Consider the following 21,821-nt stretch of genomic DNA (forward strand, 5'->3'; position numbering starts at 1 on the left):
GGCCACTAACCATCTGTATTTCCTCCTGTATCTGAAAACATGCTATGCAACATACAAATATCTGTGTGTGATGTTGCCAAGCTAATCAAAAACCTTGATTTCAGTAAAGTAACTGGCCCCAACAGCATTCCAAAATATTTAAGAATTTAGATTCAGGAACAATTTCAGATATAAATTTAATATAAAATGATTATCCATTTCCGGACAATTATTTGACAAAGACGTCATAAGTAGACTTCAATTTAATGCAATATGGGAACCATTTCTTTTTTTTTTTTTACTACTAAATGATTCAGAATGCATCAATGATAATTATTTGGGTGCACGTGTGGAAGCAGTATTCGCCTTTGTATTTTTTATTTTCGTATCCTTTTTTTTTTTCATTTTTTCAGCAGATTATTATCAAATAGACACTAGTTTACAAGATTATAAAAAAAAATGAAAAATGTCAAAACCACTTGATGATTTTAGGTCAAATTTCACGAATTTAGCCTTTTTTAAAAGCAGTTTGGCCTTCAAAAATTGGGGTGGGTGGCTTTTTTAGAACTACGCTTGAAATTTGCCCCATTGATACAAGTCTACTATATGTTCAATCCAAAAAAGATAAACTGCACGGAACAAGTTGTGTTGATGTGGGCATGCCATATTTATTCAGAAAATGAGTATATTTGCTGATAACACCATGTTCTATAATAGTCACGAGGGGAAAACAAATGAACACATATTTAAGGAAATGGCAGAGACACTAGAGGAAGACCTCCAATCTGTAGTGGAATAAGGACAAAAATGGATGGTCACATTCAATGCTGCCAAGACTAAGCTTGTTTCCTTCAATAATTACAAGAAACCTTCTCTACCACCAATAACAATGGCCAAAGATACACTACTTGAAAGTACTTCTTTTAAACTCCTCTGCCTAATGTTCACAGGGAGCATGAGTTGGATCAGATACATTGAGAGCTGCAAAGAAGGTGGGCTCTCTCTACCGTACGAGAAAGCTACTTACACCTGAAAGTATCCTGTACCGCTATAAGGCCACCATTCGCCCATGTATGGAGTATTGTTGTCACATTTGGGCTGGTGGATCTGCTACTAGTCTCTCACTCCTGGGTGACGTTAAATGGGCTGGTAAACAGCAAAACAAAATAAACCAAATACAATACGCAAAAGTCCAGCTAGAATTTGTCACTGACAACTTTCTCTCTCAACTTCCAGCATGTCTGTCCCCACTGTCTCTGTGAACAGACATTTTCTCAGAAAACTGACCTCATTCCATTTGCATATGTGTGCAGTGGAAGATGAGATCTCATGAGATTCCACGAGACTACACCTTATAAATCCATGGCTGCCATTTTTAATTTCTCTTTCTCTCAGATCCCATGTTAATGTCCTTGATGTGCACTCAATAGCAATGGATCGCATTGGTGGGTGCGCTTGCAGCAGTCATGCCTTCCTTTGGAGTTGCATTATATCTGTAGACCGCCTCTGTGATCATGCATTGTTTTCTTGCTGCTATCCTCTTCACACTTCGATGGCACCGCTCTGCTATGCCGTTGTCACTTGGTACATATACACGTCTGTGTTTGAGCTGGATCCCCCACTCGTCTATGAAACTGCAGAAGGCCGTGTCATTGTCTGTGAGGATTTTTCCAGGCGGCCCCCCTTTCATAAAATATGGACTCCAATTTACGGATTACACTGGAGGAATCTTGTCAGTACCTCCTGCCAGCAAACACTACCATCTGAAACACATTGGCACTCTGCTGGCGTCACTCTCGTAACTTGCTGGCACAAGCATCAGCATCTGCTGTGAACACATCAACATGCGCGTTCAATTCAAGATAGTCCATCACTGGCCTCCCCTTTGCTTTGTTGTACTGAGTGACCACCATCAGCGGAATCAGGCCTTTGGGAGGTCCAAGTTTCTCATAGGGGTAGGGAATCACCAGCCATCCTTGACCTAATCACGAAGTTCCTCTTCATATGCAGGCCTCATTTGGTAGGGCACATGGTACTCTGTTACCTCATTTTGCAGTTTGGCTGATTTCTGGTTTTCCAACGACTTCCACGCAGCTGTCCAAGCCTTCTTCTGCTGGTCAAACTCGACAATAAAGTCTGGCTGATCAATCTTCAAAGCAGCACACACTGGAACCTCCTCCTGAAACTGTATCGCCCCCGTCTGTGTTATGTGAGCACCACCTAGGGCTCTGATGGCATCATAGCCTAGGAGCAGGTCAAAGCTCAGCGGTTTCTCGAGTACTACAAGCGCTTCGATGTTAGCTGAATTTCCAGTTTTAGTGCGAATGTTCACAGTGCCCACCCCGCAACATGTCCGCGTCACTCCACTGAGGGTGGTTAATCTTGTAGTCTTCTTCTTCCAAGTGCAGCAGAGGCCCACACTCACTATGGTGCAAGAGCACCCAGAGTCGAAGAGTGCTGAGCACAATATCTCATTGACATAGACCTGAATGGTCGGAAGCCCCTTGTCTAATTTCTATTTGGGGAAGAAGTCGACACTACCATCTTGTCCCCGACCCTGTTTCCTGAACAATCCCGGGACATATGACCAGTCTTATTACATTGTCAGTCACCGCCAGCAGTTCCCTGCAATGTGGCCCTGGTCATTGCACCTATAACACATGACGTCACTGTGTAGGACGGGCCCCTGGGATGTTCTATCCTCATTTAATGCGTGCTGTGCAGCAGCAACTACCGGTTCTCCCATCTAATAAGTATTATTCATCACGGTCCTGGCCTGGTCTACCAGGTCATTAAGGGACAATGAAGCTATGCTTGAGTTAACCTTCAGGAGTTGCTTTGCTCTGGTTGGGAGCCCTGCCAAAAGTTTGCATGCCAAGGCCTGCTCAGGCAGCCCATGAAACAACACCATCAATTTCATCAGCTCGGCGAAATAAACATCGACAGTATGACCTGGGAGGTTTATAAAAGGATTAGGGGTAGGAAAGGGTGCCATAGAGGCCACAACAAAGAATACATGAAATGAACAACATTGGAAAGATGTAGATTCTGACTCCATATAATTAAAGACAGACGAATATTAAAGGTTGAGAACCGATTTTATTTACTCCTAACAACTTGTATTAGGAGAGGCAAAGTGTTCGTAGGATCGAATGTGATTTAACGAAGAATGGATTGTCTGATGGAGATATTTGACAGTTTGTATTACAGTGAAATGTTCATAGAATGTTTGCAGGTATGTACGATTTAACAAGGAATGAATGTTCGTAACATGTTTGTAGGTAGGTATGAATTGACAAGGAATGAATGTTCGTAAAATGTTTGTAGGTATGTATGAATTGACAAGGAATGAATGTTCGTAAAATTGTGAGCCTTTCGTAATCCTGTTTTTCCTCAGGACTAAGCTGTTGATATACTGCGAAAGCCCCGCCGGACAGACGTAGAGGAACCACATGTTCAATGTTCTTCACACTAGACAACAAGCAATGTAGTTCCACCTTCTCCACCAAATCAAGTACCGGGGTCGAGCTGTCGAATTCCGATATTAATTTAAGGTCGAATTTGTCCCCCATTATGCCGAAATAGCTTGACTTTAAATAGGCTGGTAAACCGCAAAACAAAATAAACCAAATACAATACGCAAAAGTCCAGCTAGAATTTGTAACTGACAACTTTCTCTCTCAATTTCCAGCATGACCCCATTCCATTTGCATACGTGTGCAGTGGAAGATGAGATCTCGTGAGATTCCACGAGACTGCACCTTATAAATCCATGGCTGCCATCTTTAATTTCTCTTTCTCTCAGATTCCATCCGAAGGTAAGTTGTATAGCCACCAACACACACACACGGGGGCGCTTTCCTCTTTGATTATTACATTCTATTCTACACTGGGCAAAGTTCAAAAGAAAGTCGCCAACCTGATAGGTCCTGAACTGTCATCTACGCTTCAGTCTCTGTCCCATTGATGAAATGTTACATCCCTCTGCCTGTTCTACAAGTATTTTAATGGTAAATGCTCTGACGAACTACAAGCACTTGTACCCCGTCGACATAAATACCCCCAACAAACCTGACAAGCAGAAAATTCCCACCCCTACATGGTAGAAATCCCTAGATATAAGAAGGCATTTTACTCTAATAGTTTCTTCCCCAGAACTTCTAGACTTTCAAACTCCCTTCCAGGATTCTGCTTTCCCAACTGTGCTGACATGCAGAAGTTCAAGTGTAATGTAAACAGACATCTTGCCGCTCATCTCCCAACATAATATCCCTGCGACTTATGTCCCCGATAGTAGCCTCCTATAACAAAGTTCAAAGTGACATTGTGCCTTGTTTGAGGTAAAAATGTAATAAAAAAAATAAAATAAAAATAAAAACACTAATGTACATTTGATAATAATCCACTGAAAAAATTGAAAAAAAAAAAGACAAAAAAAATAGAGGGGGATGAGTTACCATTTCCATATTATTTGAATTCAAAAATAATTTTAAGGCAAAAATTACTGAATTATAAGGTTTTATTTAATAATTCCTATCAAATAAATATTTATGTAAAATAATTAGAAAAAATAAGCCAATTTTTTAAAAAAGCTAAATACAATGTTTTAAGGCCGAGCTGTTGAACGAAAACGGCCTTTAAAAAGCCAAACTGGAAACGCTATCATGTTTTTCGCGTGGCCGCTTCAACCGCGAGAGTTTGTAATCTCGTTCTAGTCACGCGGTGGGAAATTCAAACAAAACATAGGTTTGTGACCAAATGTTCCCAGTCTGCATTTTAGCCAAAATTTGCGTTTCTTTTCTATTTAGCATGTAAGATAATTTACTGAAGGTAAGTATTTTCAGCTAAATCTGATAACTCAAATTTTAAATCCACTTTTTCTTTAAAACATCCTCTAAATCTAATTTTTAAGAAAAAAGAAAATTCAATTAAAAAAAAAAAAAGTCGAGAGGTTCGTCGTTCTAGCATAAAATGATGACATGTCAACATTTGATTGGATGTCCTTAAAGAACGCCGTTTTCTTTCTTTTATTGAAATAAAAATTATGAAAAAAAAAATCTTTTTTGATGAAACTAACTTATTTTTTTTGAAAAAATTAATTTGCGGATAGATATCTGAGGTGAGTAAAAATGTTATAAATGTTCATTTTTAACCCGAATTACTTTTTTTAATAATTAAATGATTTTTGCATAAAAATGGAATTAGCAGACAACTGACAGCCATCTTGAAATGTTCAAATTAAGCAGATAAAAAGTTAACCATTTTGATTTATTTTGTTTTACGTTCTAATTATATATATTTTAAAGTGTTTGCACTTATTGATCCGCGCTATTTTTAAAATAGTTTTTCCAGTTTAATTAAAGTTTTACGATATTCGTTTTTATTAAATTATTAGAATAAGTACAGAATACATAGAAAACACCCTCCCCCTCCTCATGTTAAGAATGGCCTTTTAAATAAGTTATTTCGGCACAAAAAAGTGTTAAAAATTAAATCTTTGTTCTATTTCTTTTTGTGCTTATGCACCTATGGTACCGCGCTATTTTTCAATAGTATGTTGAAAATATTATTTTCAAGTTAAATTCAATCTTATTACATTGGTAGTAGCGAATAGCTGTCAGTCACCGCCAGCAGTTCCTTGCAATGTGGCCCTGGTCATTGCACCTATAATAACACATGACTTCACTGTGTAGGACGGGCCCCTGGGATGGTCTATCCTCATTTAATGCATGCTGTGCAGCAGCAACTACCGGTTCTCCCATCTAATAAGTATTATTCATCACGGTCCTGGCCTGGTCTACCAGGTCATTAAGGGACAATGAAGCTATGCTTAAGTTAACCTGCAGGAGTTGCTTTGCTCCGGTTGGGAGCCCTGCCAAAAGTTTGCATGCCAAGGCCCGCTCAGGCAGCCCATGAAACAACACCATCAATTTCATCAGCTCGGCAAAATAAACATCGACAGTATGGCCTGGGAGGTTTATAAAAGGATTAGGGGTAGGAAAGAATGCCATAGAGGCCACAACAAAGAATACATGAAATGAACAACGTTGGAAGTGTGTAGATTCTGACTCCATATAATTAAAGACAGACGAATATTGAAGGTTGAGAACCGATTTTATTTACTAGTAACAACTTGTATTAGGAGAGGCAAAGTGTTCGTAGGATCGAATGTGATTTAACGAAGAATGGATTGTCCGATGGAGATATTTGACAGTTTGTATTACAGTGAAATGTTCATAGAATGTTTGCAGGTATGTACGATTTAACAAGGAATGAATGTTTGTAAAATGTTTGTAGGTAGGCATGAATTGACAAGGAATGAATGTTCGTAAAATGTTTGTAGGTATTTATGAATTGACAAGGAATGAATGTTCATAAAATGTTTGTAGGTATGTATGAATTGACAAGGAATGAATGTTCGTAAAATGTTTATAGGTATGTATGAATTGACAAGGAATGAATGTTCGTAAAATGTTTGTAGGTATGTATGAATTGACAAGGAATGAATGTTCGTAAAATGTTTGTAGGTATGTATGAATTGAGAAGGAATGAATGTTCGTAAAATGTTTGTAAGTATGTATGAATTGACAAGGAATGAATGTTCGTAAAATGTTTGTAGGTATGTATGAATTGACAAGGAATGAATGTTCATAAAATGTTTGTAGGTATGTATGAATTGACAAGGAATGAATGTTCGTAAAATGTTTAGAGGTATGTATGAATTGACAAGGAATGAATGTTCATAAAATGTTTGTAGGTATGTATGAATTGACAAGGAATGAATGTTCGTAAAATGTTTGTAGGTATGTATGAATTGAGAAGGAATGAATGTTCGTAAAATGTTTGTAGGTATGTATGAATTGACAAGGAATGAATGTTCGTAAAATGTTTGTAGGTATGTATGAATTGACAAGGAATGAATGTTCGTAAAATGTTTGTAGGTATGTATGAATTGACAAGGAATGAATGTTCGTAAAATGTTTGTAGGTATGTATGAATTGACAAGGAATGAATGTTCGTAAAATGTTTGTAGGTATGTATGAATTGACAAGGAATGAATGTTCGTAAAATGTTTGTAGGATGTATGAACTGACAAGGAATGAATGTTCGTAAACGTAACTTATCTTTTAGACTATGGATGTGGTTAGGGTAGGCCGGTCATCCTGCTGTCGGTGATGCGTGTCCTGGCTTGTAACTGGAAAGCGACTGACTTTTTCATCAGCAGCGAGCAGCCCGGCGTCTTCGTCTTCTTTTTCCTCCTCCTCTTTTTTTGTTTGTGTGAATTAGGCAGTGTTTAGAATTGAAGGCGTTTGGCCCATAACATGAGAGCGTAATCGGCTTCAGTTCACTAGTGCCTTATTTCTTTTTCTTCTTCATTATGTCTCTTTAGGTCGGGTGGGAGAATCTGTCCGTGCGTTCACTGACGCAGCAGAGTGAATCCCCTCTTCCTTTTCTTGGTTCCCTAAAATCCCTCATTTTATAGTGGCAGTGACTGTGATATTTGAGGTGTTTATTTTAGGTGCGGAGCTCTGCCCTTGGTCGATAATTATTTTGTGGTTATCTTATTTTTTTCTTCTCAAGCAGAAGCGATGCATTGAGCTATGTGCAAAAGATGATTTTTCATTTTGTCCTTCATGGTGGATGTGTTAACATCCGGTTCGCTGCTAATTCTCATCATGTTCCCACAACAGTTTCACTGGGATGCAAGGTTCTTGCCACAAATTGCTCCCAAGCAGTGGCGGGGGCGATAGCGAACGCCTTGTATAATGCCGCCTTGAGCCTTTCGTAATCCTGTTTTTCCTCAGGACTAAGCTGTTGATATACCGCGAAAGCCCCGCCGGACAGACGTAGAGGAACCACATGTTCAATGTTCTTCACACTAGACAACAAGCAATGTAGTTCCACCTTCTCCACCAAATCAAATACCGGGGTCGAATTCCGATATTCCAGCATGACCCCATTCTATTTGCATACGTGTGCAGTGGAAGATGAGATCTCGTGAGATTCCACGAGACTGCACCTTATAAATCCATGGCTGCCATTTTTAATTTCTCTTTCTCTCAGATTCCATCCGAAGGTAAGTTGTATAGCCACCGACACACACACACACACACACACACACATGGGGGCGCTTTCCTCTTTGATTATTACATTCTATTCTACACTGGGCAAAGTTCAAAAGACAGTCGCCAACCTGATAGGTCCTGAACTGTCATCTACGCTTCAGTCTCTGTCCCATTGACGAAATGTTACATCCCTCTGCCTGTTCTACAAGTATTTTAATGGTAAATGCTCTGACGAACTACAAGCACTTGTACCCCATCGACATAAATACCCCCAACAAACCTGACAAGCAGAAAATTCCCACCCCTACATGGTAGAAATCCCTAGATATAAGAAGGCATTTTACTCTAATAGTTTCTTCCCCAGAACTTCTAGACTTTCAAACTCCCTTCCAGGATTCTGCTTTCCCAACTGTACTGACATGCAGAAGTTCAAGTGTAATGTAAACAGACATCTTGCCGCTCATCTCTCATAATATCCCTGCGACTTATGTTCCCGATAGTAGCCTCCTATAACAAAGTTCAAAGTGACATTGTGCCTTGTTTGAGGTAAAAATGTAATAAAAAAATAAAATAAAAATAAAAACACTAATGTACATTTGATAATAATCCACTGAAAAAATTAAAAAAAAAAAAGACAAAAAAAAATAGAGGGGGACGAGTTACCATTTCCATATTATTTGAATTCAAAAATAATTTTAAGGCAAAAATTACTGAATTATAAGGTTTTATTTAATAATTCCTATCAAATAAATATTCATGTAAAATAATTAGAAAAAAGGCTAAAATATAAGCCAATTTTTTAAAAAAGCTAAATACAATTTTTTAAGGCCAAACTGTTTAACGAAAATGGCCTTTAAAAAGCCAAACTGGAACCGCTATCATGTTTTTTGCGTGGCCGCTTCAACCGCGAGAGTTTGTAATCTCGTTCAACTCACGCGGTGGGAAATTCAAACAAAACACATGTTTGTGAACAAGTGTTCTCAGTCTGCGTTTTCGCCAAAATTTGCGTTTCTTTTCTATTTAGCATGTACTATAATTTACTGAAGGTAAGTATTTTCATCTAAATCTGATAATTCAAATTTTAAATCCACTTTTTCTTTAAAACATCCTCTAAATCTAATTTTTAAGAAAAAAGAAAATTCAATAAAAAAAAAAGTTTCGCCATGTTCGTCGTTCTAGCATAAAATGATGACGTGTCAACATTTGATTGGATGTCCTTAATGAACGCCGTTTCTTTCTTTTATTGAAATAAAAATTATTTATGAAAAAAAAAAGTACTCCTGCAGTATTTTACCCACCGATTTCACGATCTTAGCCGAGCGTTGACGAACGCTTTCGGCGTTAACGCCGACGAAAGCCGAGAATTCGGAGCTACGGTGCAAGAACGCTAAAAGTATGGGTACTCCTGCAGTATTTTACCCACCGATTTCACGATCTTAGCCGAGCGTTGATCGACATCCGTCGGAAAACGCCGGAACATGGCGAGCGGTACGATACTCTATCAGCCAATCAGGGCGCTTCAAACGAACGCGCAGCAGACGAATAATTTTCATTGAAATTACACACATAGCGTTTCATTTCAGTTATTTTATTGTTCAAAGTAAAAATACACAGCCTTTCATTTCAGCTATTTAATTTAGCGATAAAAAAAAACAAAAAACCGGGAGCTGTTGGAAACATATTTATGCGAATTTATGTGGAGACAAAAATTTGGACACAACCCTTTTGTCTCCATAATAAATCAAATCGCGGAAGGCTACCCGGTTTGGGAAAGAGCTTCTTTCCACATCCTCTGAAAACCCTTTGCTCTCTACTTTGCCTCTACAGTCAGTAGAAAATCTTCCAGTCGGAACTAAAGATAAACAGTAATTGTTGCCCCCCCTACAAACATTACTGAAAAAAAACAAACAAAAAAAAACATTGTTGTTACTGTTTAATAACGTTTTATTAAAAACAAACAAACAAAAAAAAGCATTGAAGTGTTTATTACTGTTGCTTACCCCGCCCCCCCCCAAAAAAAAAGCTATCGGAAAACAAAATGAACCAAAAAAAAAAAAATATTCAACAAAATAAATTTATTTTACTTTAAAAAAAACTTACGGTAAGTGTTTGTGATTTATTTTATCCAAATTTTTTGTATTAATTTTATCCATTTTGTTGTGTGTGTGTAATATCTTTTCCTTGTAATGTTGTTGCTATTCACATACTTTTAGCATTCTTGCACCGTAGCTCCGAATTCTCGGCTTTCGTCTGCGTTAACGCCGAAAGCGTTCGTCAACGCTCGGCTAAGATCGTGAAATCGGTGGGTAAAATACTGCAGGAGTACCGAAAATAGTATTTTCAGCACAACTTGAAAATAGTATTTTCAGCACAACTTGAAAATAGTAGGTACTTGTGCATTTAACGAACCAGACATAACTAAGCATTTGCTCGGCTTTGTTCGACGCAGGACGTCAACAGCCGGATATAACCGAGCGTTGCCGATTAAGAAGACGACTTTCGCTATCAATTCGAAGAGTGTCAAAGCTCAAGAAACGCTTATTTGAAGAGTTAAAAAAAAATTTGTTTTAAAAAGATAACTGACAAAATAATAATGAATATTACAAACCTTGCGGACCAGCTCCAGACCCCAGAGGCTTCACTAAACATTTGCTTTTGTTTAAGGATTGTGTACTTGCAAAGAGAACAAGCCTTTCCGACGGTTACGGTTGGAGGTGTAGAAGTGTAACATGTCGTCGATGGACCTCCACTCCATTAGGATTGGGACCTTCTTCTCAAAATCCCGACTAACCATCGCATGTATAATAAAAATAATATACTTATGGGCGTTCGAGATGGCATCTACAAAAAATCTCCATCGCGAATGTGGGTTACGTTCTCGCCACACAGTTGTGGATTGGAAAATTTTCCTGCAGGGACTATTTTCTTAGGAATCCCCGGCAGATTGGAGGCCCGGGCCATACGGTAGAAATCGACGAGTCCATTTTTAACCGCAGAAAACACAACGTCGGCAGACTTCTGACACCGGTCTCGGTCTGGGTCTTCGGTGGATTTGGCCTTTTCCAATGTTTCTTACATTTGTTTATTATTTATTAATTAATTTTACTATTGTGGGGAAAAGAAGTAAAGAGAGCAAGACAGAGAGTCGAATTTACGATGTTCTTTCGTAGAAAATATATCAACAAAACAAATACATTTAACTCTCAATTTATAAAAAAAGATTTATTACTTTTTAGGAAATATTTCAATGAAAATAATAGTTCATTTATGAGTGAACAAAAGGGGGGGATTAGTTGAGATTAAGGAAGTTTTAAAATAATTGTTTACATAAAATTAATTAGAAATGAGCATGCGATAGTAGAAGGGGGAATACAAAAGTTAGTTACTGTGTCTGTGTGTTCGCCCACATTGTTTTATCAGCCGACTCGCCTGCTACGTTCACAGTGTTGTCGCGTTAGTTTTGAGCTGCAGACAGTAGTGATATATATATCTTTCAACACTATCTCTGAATTTTTGTTAACTGCGCTTTTTTGGAAAATACAGAGGTTTTTAAAGATTTTCACCGGCTCCCAGACACATAATTTCCGACAGCCCGGAAAACTCTCTGATTGGTCAAAAAAAATCAAAACATTGAACCTCCAGAGCAATTCAGTAAAAAGAAAAAGGGCGCCTCTAGCCGCTTGCGCAGAAAACGTCTCGGGGCACTTGAATTTCCGGCAGCGAAAGAGTGAACATCGTAGCTCACCATAGATACGACCCTGCCGAAAAGGAGGGTTTCTTGGTGACTGTACGAAATAGGAAGGCCGAAGCCCTCCTTCCACTAATAAATAAAAAGAAATCCTTGTTTCTAGCGAAAAAAAAAAAAAAAAATGTACAAATAATTCTTGACTTTACTGTGTGATAACTAAGAAAATAAAAATGTTTAAATAAAAAAATGTTTAAAGTACAAATATTGTAATTTAAAAATAAATCTAACATGGTGCTAGATAAAACAAAAAATACTTTAGTACCCACATGTAAGATAATGTTACCTTTTGTTAATTTGATCCATTTAAATTTCTCTCAAACACCCATTGCCTAATAGTAAAAATCGTTTATGAGGAAGAAACAAAACGAAAAAATTTGATTGGTTAGTAGCTAGAGTATATACTAGTTAGATATAAAATACACCTTGAATCATACATTCATAAAATTTAAAGTTATTTTAGGACACAAGATGGGCTCAACCTTCCATTAAAAAATTAAAATATATCAAATTTGCATTGTATTTGATCCGTAGTCATTAAACAGCAATTGAGCACAACATTCTGTGGATTTCAATTTTTTAAGATCGCTTTTGAGACATTTGAGAATCAAAATCATGTAATATATTTGCATCAAAATTGGAATAAAAAATCTAGACATAATGTTTAGTCGTATTATAACCATACTTCAATCTGCAGGAAACATACATGTGATGCAAAATTAATTTTACTCATTTTGAGACATGTATTCTTTTAGTGTGCATGTGTGTATTTATATGATTATTTATAAACTCGATATATTTATGCAAATCGACATATGTGTGATCTTATTTGGGCTGCGAATACTATGTCAGTTTGAATATTTAGTCAGAATTTACTTGTAGTGGGAAGTATCTGGTGCCAGGTTATCCTAACAAACTTTTACATGAAGAAAACTTAGATACTCAGAGATAGTGTATAAAAGGCTTTCAACTTGTGTGTGTGTGTGTGTGTGTGTGTGTGTGTGTGTGTGTGTGTGTGTGTGTGTGTGTGTGTATGTGTGTGTGTTTATAAACTCTACACTCTCATAAAATGTCCTTCATTAGAATCCAAAAATTATTTCCTGTTTTTCTTTTGTATAAAACCTATAAGAAATATTTTTCTCAAAACCGTCAGCATCCTCAGAAATAAAAAGTGAAGCAGACTGAAAAATACATATTATTCAAATATAAACTTTAACATCCATAACACAAAAGCCAAACATAATCAATGGAAAGAATAAAAACAAAATAAAGATTAACTTACCGTTTCCATTTGTTTGAACGTTTTGTAATAAACAAAACATAAGTAAAATACAGAGAAAGGAGATCTTTAAGGCCATCATTAATCTTGTCATTAACAAAACACTTTTATAGTTATTTGGGTCAATGTATTTTACAAAATGAGCATTTAGAAATCTCTCCTCATTTAAACAATAAGCCAATATCCGTGTTCAAACTGTCAACAACATACACAGCTCTATTCAAATTCCACTTACAAATGTCTATCCACTTTTAAATTTCATGTGAATACTTCCTTTGTTCATGAATGCAAACCAGGATGAGGCAGATAATATCGTTATTTATCGTTTTCCTGTGAATTTAACCAAAATTTCAATAACTTTCATTTTTATGATGTAAGTGAATAAAGAAACAGTTTTTTGACAATCCTTTTTCCAGTTGCAATGATGGTGAAAATATTATCTTACCAACCGTGAACGAGATATACTGTAACAGTAGATCTTAATAAGTGGTGACTCCCCTGTAAAAAAAAAACTCTTTTTTGTAACATTTATCTTTTAATCAAACTGCAATCCCACCATTTATGCAATCTTACCATTTAATGAGTGTGAGCAACCCCAGAGGTCTCCACTTCTACTGGAATTGTAGTACTTACCAACAAAACAAACGCCCACGTGTTTGTGCCTTGTATAGGCATGCGCGACAACAAAGCTTGGGTTTTTATGAACGGAAGTCTCGAGGTTGTTAGGAATCTACAGGCGCATGCGCAAGAGGAGGGATTGAGAGAGTGGTATAAAAGGCAGGTCGAGTGAGAAGGTTGTAGTTGTTGTCATTGGACGTTATAGTTATGTGTGCGTTAGCAGTTGATTAAGAAGTTGTTCTTTTTGTGTCAAGTCGCGCACCTCGGTGAAGGTGAAGGTCATAAGCTATTTCGGCTATTTCGTTTTGTCTCTTTTCCTGGACAACTATGGCTGGGGCAAAGTTTGATTTAAAACTGATACCCGAATTTGACGGATCCATTTCTGTTGTCAACTGGGTCGAAAGGGTTGAGCTGACCTTCAACCTCTGTGAAGTAAAGGGGGTGCATACCGTAATTCTCCTGAGATTGGCTGGAGGCGCCTTAAGTGTATATCAGCAACTTAGTGCCGTGAAGAAGGCTGATGTTACCTGTATAAAAAATGCTTTATACAAGGCATTTGCCATGGATCCCTGCACAGCCTATGAAACATTTGCCTCAAGGAAGCTCATGCCAGGAGAAACCGTAGACGTCTTCTTCACGGAGCTGAAGAAACTTGCAGTTCTATTTGGCAATAGAGTGTCAGAGCAAACACTGGCATATGCATTTGTGGCCGGTCTTCCCACCCATGTTAAGCAACTGTTGAGGGCTTCCACCAGCGTATCTGTAACGCCCATGGAACATTTGTTAGAACACGCTCGAGCCATTATCAGAGATGAGGAGGACCTGAGGGAACCGGTTGTAATGATGGTGCAGGCAGCCAAGACTAATGCTGAAAAGAGTCCCAGTTTGAGACCCACGACCAATGGGAGATGTTTCTGCTGCGGCCAGCGAGGCCATTTCGCAAGAAATTGTACTAACAAGGGGCGGAGGCACCCACGCTGTTTCCAATGTGGTAGTTATGGACATTTATCCCAAAATTGTGCGGGAAATGCATCAGGGGGCAGGACGTCAGCGCCGCCCTGTTCCCCGGACAAGATTTAATTGAGGCGCAACCGACAATAAATGTGTACGTGGACCAAGTGCCTTCTTCAGCTCTTCTCGATTCCGGGTGCTCACACACCATCATGAGTGCCAACTTGTGTCGAAACTGGACAAAGCAGAACATCAAAGTAACCACAATAGGTGGCAATACACAAGCTTGCTGTGGAGCCGGAACTGTCAAAGTCCACACAGACTCTGGTGCGGCCGCAGACATTAATGTGCTGGTGATGCGAGGGGATTTGCTGGGATTCGATGTACTGTTGGGATATGATGCTATTAAGGCACTGGGGGAGTGGTTATTGGAAGAGATGGGACTGTGCGATTTTTGGAAACCCCAGTGTGTGCTGCAGTTCACATTGATCGGCCTGATTTTAAGGTGGACTACTACCCTCACCAAAAAGCATGGACTGCATCGTGGAAGTGGACAGAAGGAAGGGCACCAACCGAACTCAAGAATAGCATTGCAGAGTACTCGATATCCGACAAGGCCCGTAATGAATACGAGAAGGAACTTGAGGCATGGATCCAGGATGGATGGCTGATCCCCTACCCCAGCAAGCTGGGACCACCCAAGGGTCTGCTTCCCTTAATGGCGGTAGTCCAGCATAACAAATCAAAAGTTCGTCCAGTGCTGGACTATCGTGAACTCAATAGATACATTGAGACGTACACTGCCGATGCTGACGTGTGCGCCAGCAAGCTGAGAGAATGGCGCCAGAAGGGCTCCAATGTGTCTATAGTAGACTTGCGGAAGGCTTATTTGCAGGTGCGAGTGGATGAGACATTGTGGCCGTTCCAGACAGTGTGGTTCCGGGGTCAGAGATACTGCCTTACTCGACTTGGCTTTGGGCTGAATGTGGCACCGCAAATCATGAAGACCATCGTAAATGCAGTGTTGTCCCAGGAAAAGACCACTGAGGACGCAACATCGGCCTATATTGACGATGTGTACGTCAATGAAGACGTACAATCTGCGTCGCACGTCAGAGAAAAGTTAGCTCAATTCGGGTTGGAGTGCAAGGATCCCGAACGTCTGAGGGATGGAGCACGGGTATTAGGATGTAACGTTTGCGGGAAAGACGGTACCTTACGATGGAGGCGTGGCAGTGAGATTCCAAACATCCCTGATGTTATTACGCGGCGGACTATTTTTTCCTTGTGTGAGAAACTTATTGGTCACTTACCAGCATGTAGCTGGCTCCGAACAGCTGTGGGCGTCATCAAACGCAGGGCAAGTTTAGTAACTACAGGTTGGGATGATGTATCTGATGATGCTCTTCTAACTCTGATGATGACAGAAACCCTAGAGAGAGTTAACAAGGAGGACCCTGCCCGTGGAGAATGGTGTGTCGATGGGGACACTGTGAATGTGTGGGTTGACGCTAGTTCTTTGGCATTGGGAGTGTTATTGGAGCAACGTGGAAATGTAATTGAAGACGCATGGTGGCTGCGACCCATGAATGATGCTCAACACATCAACCTGGCGGAACTGGATGCTGTTGTGAAGGGTTTAAATCTGGCACTGCAATGGCAGTCAAAGAAGTTACACTTGTACACATATTCTCTCTGCGTTTACCACTGGGTGTCCGACACTCTTTTGGGACAAACGAGAGTCCGCACTAAGGCAGCCAGTGAGATGTTAATTCGGCGGAGACTAAACACCCTGAAGAGTCTGGTATCAGAGTATGACCTGTCGGTGAGTGTAACGCTCGTGGCATCACACTGTAATCGTGCAGACCAACTAACCTGTGTGCCTCACAAATGGTATGAAGCTGTGAAGAAAGGCGTGGAGTTCGCTGCTCGATCTTGCATAGTTGGCGCGATTAGCTCATGCCAAATACAAAGAATTCATGTGCAGAGTGGATATCCAGGTATCAAAAGAACTTTGTATTTTGCGAGGTGTGTGGACCCGGCAGTGACAAGGGCGGATGTCAGGCAGATCATCAAGCACTGTGAGGCATGCCAGTCTATCGATCCTGCATCTGAGCAATGGCAGAAGGGGTGATTGGAAGTTGAGCATGTGTGGCAACGAGTAGCGATGGATATTACCCATTACAGTGGTAAGCCCTTTCTAACCCTTATCGACTGTGGACCCACTCGTTTTGCGGTGTGGCAGCAAATGACCAGGCAGGACTCAGCGAATATTGTCCGCCAACTGTCATCTATCTTTTCTGAGCGAGGTGCTCCGGAAGAGATATTGACGGACAACGATGCTGCTTTTTGTAGCCACCAAGTTCGGCAGTTGTTGAATGAGTGGGGTGTCCAACTACGACTGCGATGTGCTCATGTGCCATCAGGGAATGGCATTGCTGAGAGGAGCCATCGCAGCATCAAGAGAATTGCTGCCAGAAAGCAATGCACCATTACGGAGGCCACGTATTGGTATAACATCACACCAAAGGATGGGAAGACACTAACAACAGCACCGGCCAATGCCATACACAAATACCGTGTTAGGATAAAGGGCATTGACACTGTCCAACCAATCGACGAGGAGAGTCATGACAAATACAAGGTAGGGGATCCAGTTTGGGTTAGACCCCCTGGAAACCGGTGCACACCAAGTTCAAGCGAGGACGAATATCTGGAGTGGTCAGCCAGCAGTCAGTCCTTGTTGATGGAACCCCACGCCATGTGCGCGATCTTCGCCCAGCTAGTGAAGTACATCCCACAACTACAGAGAGCGATGAATCATCAGATGATGAGCTGCTGATGAGTGAGGTCACCGAGCAAGAGAGTGGTAGTTGTAGTTCGTCTGATCAGGCAGGATCAGAACCAGAACCAGAACCTGAATCCGAGATTGTAAATACCACCCTTCGCAGAAGCCAACGAACTAAGAGGCCACCCCCGGAGTGCACCCTATGTGATCATCAGATCAGGGGGGAATGTAGTACTTACCAACAAAACAAACGCCCATGTGTTTGTGCCTTGTATAGGCATGCGCGACAACAAAACTTGGGTTTTTATAAGCGGAAGTCTCGAGGTTGTCAGGAATCTGCATGCGCAAGAGGAGGGATTGAGATAGTGGTATAAAAGGCAGGTCGAGTGAGAAGGTTGTGGTTGTCATTGGACGTTACAGTGACGCGTGCGTTAGCAGGTGATTAAGAGGCTGTTTTTTTTGTGTGTCAAGTCGCGCACCTCGGTGAAGATCATATAAGTCGTGCCTCTCGGTGAAGGTGAAGGTCATAGGAATAAAAATAAGCATGATAAAAAAAAATATATATTTTAATCTCTGCATTTTGAGCGACAGAACCTGGTTGAATTGCAGGCCTGACTAAATTACTAGTTGAAAATGTATCACTACCAATAGCATCCAAAATCAATGATTCAACTTCCTTCCATTTAAAAAGGGGCAATTGAAACCTATCTGATGACTTTTCATCATCATGCAACGTAAGAAAACTCAGTTATGTCTTGTTTGTCCACAACAAATTAAAAATTAACCAACTTTTAATATGTTATACTGATCAGAATTTAAACCAACTGAAACCTGAAGGCAACGATTACTACACTATTGTTCCATTGACTACTGTACACTCATTAACCCGTATCCTCAAGTGGCCTCTGGGCCTTGATAAGAGGTGATTCCTATGTAATAAAAAAGATAACATCTGTGCCATTTGAAAATACAGCAATTGGTTTTGAACCATTGCAAAAATGAAAAGTGGATGCATTTACTAACTAGCAAATTGTTACCATTACTGACCAATGAATAAAGTCTATGAAACATGTGTACAAAGTATGACAGTGTATGGAAGTAAAACCTGGCTAGTAAAGGTTGAGTACATGCATTGTATGGAACGAAATCATATGAGAATTATACAATGGGTGTGTAATACGAATCTTAAAAACAACCTTAGATCTGATGAGCTCAGAGGAAGATAAAATCTGGACAATATAGGGAATTCTGTGCAAGACAGGAGACTTTGTTAGTTTAGTCACATTGAAAGAACAGGTGAGATTTTTTGGATTAGTAGAATAGTTGACATAGCATGGTAAATTGGTAAGAAAAACAAAAAAACATGGAAAGAAGTAATAAATATAAATTTAAGAGAAAGAAGGATAAATAAACACTTGGTCAGAGATAGGTTAGTTTGGAAGTCAGTTTCTAAAAACCAGCATGTAAAATAGGTGTTAAACGAAAGTTTATGAAATTATAAATATAATGTATTATTTCCATATCTGTTTCTGCTACGGTTGAGTTAACCCATTAATGCCCAAATTTTTTTTTAGTTATTTTTTTTTGGTAATTATGTTTATTTTTGCTTCAAAATATAAAATAAAATTGTTATAAAATTGTAGTCAAATCAAACTGGACTTTTGTCAGCATTCAAATGCCGTTATAATCTTCGATCTGTTCAGTCTGATTCTCCAAACTCGACTCACTGCTATCTTGACTTCAGGTCTTTTATTACGTCATTTTAACGTGTAAATTTTGATATACAAATTACTGCATATCAAACTACATCCCCCTGATTCTTAAAGATAGCTCATCACCTTGGATACCTTCTAGCCTCTTCCCTTGCAACTCGGACCTCTACTAGACACACAGCTAGCTCTCACTAACCAGCTAAGCACATTGAATTTCGTTTTACACAAGTTCATCGAATCGCATTGTAAGTTCTTTTATCAAACAAAAAATAAATCCAACTTGAATTGTACTTTCATTAAAATAACCCTTGTTTAAAAGCAACAACTTTTTCTTTTTTTTTAAATACAACGGAATTTCAGAGTCCGTCACTTGAATTGCCATTCAAACTTCTATACAACGATGAATTTTCAAAGTTCGACTTGCATGTACATATAAAATTTTTTCCATAGTTCAACAAATTATCGTCAAGTCCAAGCTTCGAATGCGTATTCTCCTTAGCATCAAATTTTTGCAAAGTCTGACTTTTGATTATGCATATAAAATTATCCACAGCATGACGAATTTCCACTTTGACTTTCAAATGAGTATTTAATATTCAACCGAATAATCGTATATTAACAAAAAATCGTTTAACTTCTGGCTAAAGTGTATTGAAATATTTAAAGCATGTTACATTTAAATGCTATTAAACATTTTATGTTTTTATGAAAATAACTACCGGTTAAGTGTTTCAATAAATTTGCACGTATTTTAAATTATCCATAGCATGGCAAATTTTCTTGTTGACTTCTGAATGTGCCTCCAACATTTAACCAAATCATATTCCAACACGTTCACTTCATGATGACAATTAAAAGAGAAAATCCAACAAATCCTACCGGGAGTTTTTAAAATTCAACATCAATTCTCTTGACACTTTTTTAAAAGTCGACATGAATTATTTCAATTTTTCTCCTTTTCGATACCTCCAAACCTTGACACGACTTGTTCAATATTTCTCTTTTTTCAACGCCTTCAACTTTAAAAATCGACCCATATCATGTAATATTCCCATTCTCTCAACACTTTCAATTTTCAAAGTTCTTTGCCGAAATAGCTTGTAATCAAATCAGACAGGACTCTTGTCAGCATTCGAACGCCGTTATAATCTCCGATCTGTTCAGTTCGGTTTTCCAAACTCAACTTACCGTCATATTGACTTCAGGTCTTTTATTACGTCATTTTAGCATGTAAATTTAGATATGCAAATTACTGCATATCAAACTACAAAAATGAATTCTACCTATATTTTCCAGATTGTCATTTTAAAATTTGGTCCTTTTTATTAGGACCATGGGCACATTGAAGCAATGTAAATGGTCTACATGAACTGATTTAGATATGAATGACTCAGAATATCTATCATTTATAACAATATAACTAATTATAAATGTGAGTAGAATGTTATATTTATGTGTAAAGTATTCTAAAACTACAAAAAACTAATTTGCAACACGTTTTCAAAAAGGTCCAAAACACAAACAGAAATTATATTGTGCACTAGCCCATAGTCCTTTTTTTTTTTTAGGACCTGACTTTTAAGGCATGTTACAGACACATGTCATATATATTTTAAACATTTATAAATATAAGATAAAAATATCAACTAGGTATGAGCAATACTTTCAGAGAAAATATTGAATGAAGTAGTCCGATTTGACAACTGGTCACCCTTTCCACAATTTCTACAATAAAGTGATTTACATAACAGTGTTGCCAAATTGTTGCAAAAAAACCTGTAGATATACACATAGATATTTAGTGTTAATTAAAAATATTTCTGAAAAAAAAAAAATGTTCAGTAAATATTAAACATTTTATGTGTGGTCCTTAAAAATGGGTTAAACTGAAGTGATTTATTGAACTGCCTTTGTACTGTCACCTGGTGCACATCCCCGCATAAATGTGTGTGTTAGGTTTTGGCTAACCCTAACTTATGTCAGTTGGATAATTGCCTCTAATAAGAAAGATTCTGAGGACATTGTTAGTTCATTTTAGTCAAATTTGTTCAATACTAGCAGAAAAGCCCGATGTTGCCCGGGATTGAATGAGGAATCAATAATGTTCAACACTTTCAATACTTTTGTTATCGAAATCTGTGAAATTGCCCATTTTAGTCTGGGATGAACCACAATACACCAGGAGGAAGCTTCACATGCCTCCTCACAGTGACTTACCCCACAATACATTGTCATTTACATTGCATTGTAGACAACTTAGTGTTGACTTTATAAAATTATTTTTATATAATTGATTGAAGTAAAGTTTAAATTGCAAAAGACAAGTATCCTGACTTAATTGTGCTCCAAATAGAAATATTCATTTTGAATGCACTCTTGTCTTATCAAAGAACCTGTTATTGATTTTATATGCTGGACTTTTCTACTTGCATGGTGATAAAACTTGTCAAATGCATTTGTGATGCTAGACTTTATAAGGGTGTTAATTTTGGTCCAAAGCAGACTGTCCATTCTTCAATTGGATTTTTTCGGTTATCGATAGTTATTGAAGGTATTCTAATACAAACACCTATCTAAAAACACACCCAGACATATGAAGTATATTTGTATGAAATTTCCAAAAATATCAGCCCAGCCGTTTCAGAGTTCATAATGAACTCTTACATGCACGCACACGCAAACT

At 38.5% G+C, this 21,821-nt stretch overlaps 2 protein-coding genes across 7 annotated transcripts in view; both read right to left on the minus strand.

Moving 5' to 3' along the window:
* LOC145248983 (uncharacterized) overlaps positions 1-13,862 on the minus strand; it is a 309,978-nt gene extending 296,116 nt beyond the window's left edge. For all 5 annotated transcript variants that reach the window (XM_080110817.1, XM_080110816.1, XM_080110813.1 and 2 more), the window contains exon 1: positions 13,073-13,862. In XM_080110817.1, the coding sequence (XP_079966943.1) occupies positions 13,073-13,081 (9 nt within the window). In that variant the 5' untranslated portion in view covers positions 13,082-13,862. The remainder of the gene's footprint in view (positions 1-13,072) is intronic.
* Positions 11,249-21,821, minus strand: part of LOC145248986 (uncharacterized) — a 150,242-nt gene continuing 139,669 nt past the window's right edge. For both annotated transcript variants that reach the window (XR_013863442.1, XR_013863441.1), the window contains one exon: positions 11,249-12,971. The gene's annotated coding sequence lies outside the window, so the exon portion shown is untranslated. The remainder of the gene's footprint in view (positions 12,972-21,821) is intronic.

Source organism: Euprymna scolopes, chromosome 27 (assembly GCF_053919585.1).
Source record: "Euprymna scolopes isolate OS-2025 chromosome 27, ASM5391958v1, whole genome shotgun sequence".
NCBI classification, from domain to species: domain Eukaryota; kingdom Metazoa; phylum Mollusca; class Cephalopoda; order Sepiida; family Sepiolidae; genus Euprymna; species Euprymna scolopes.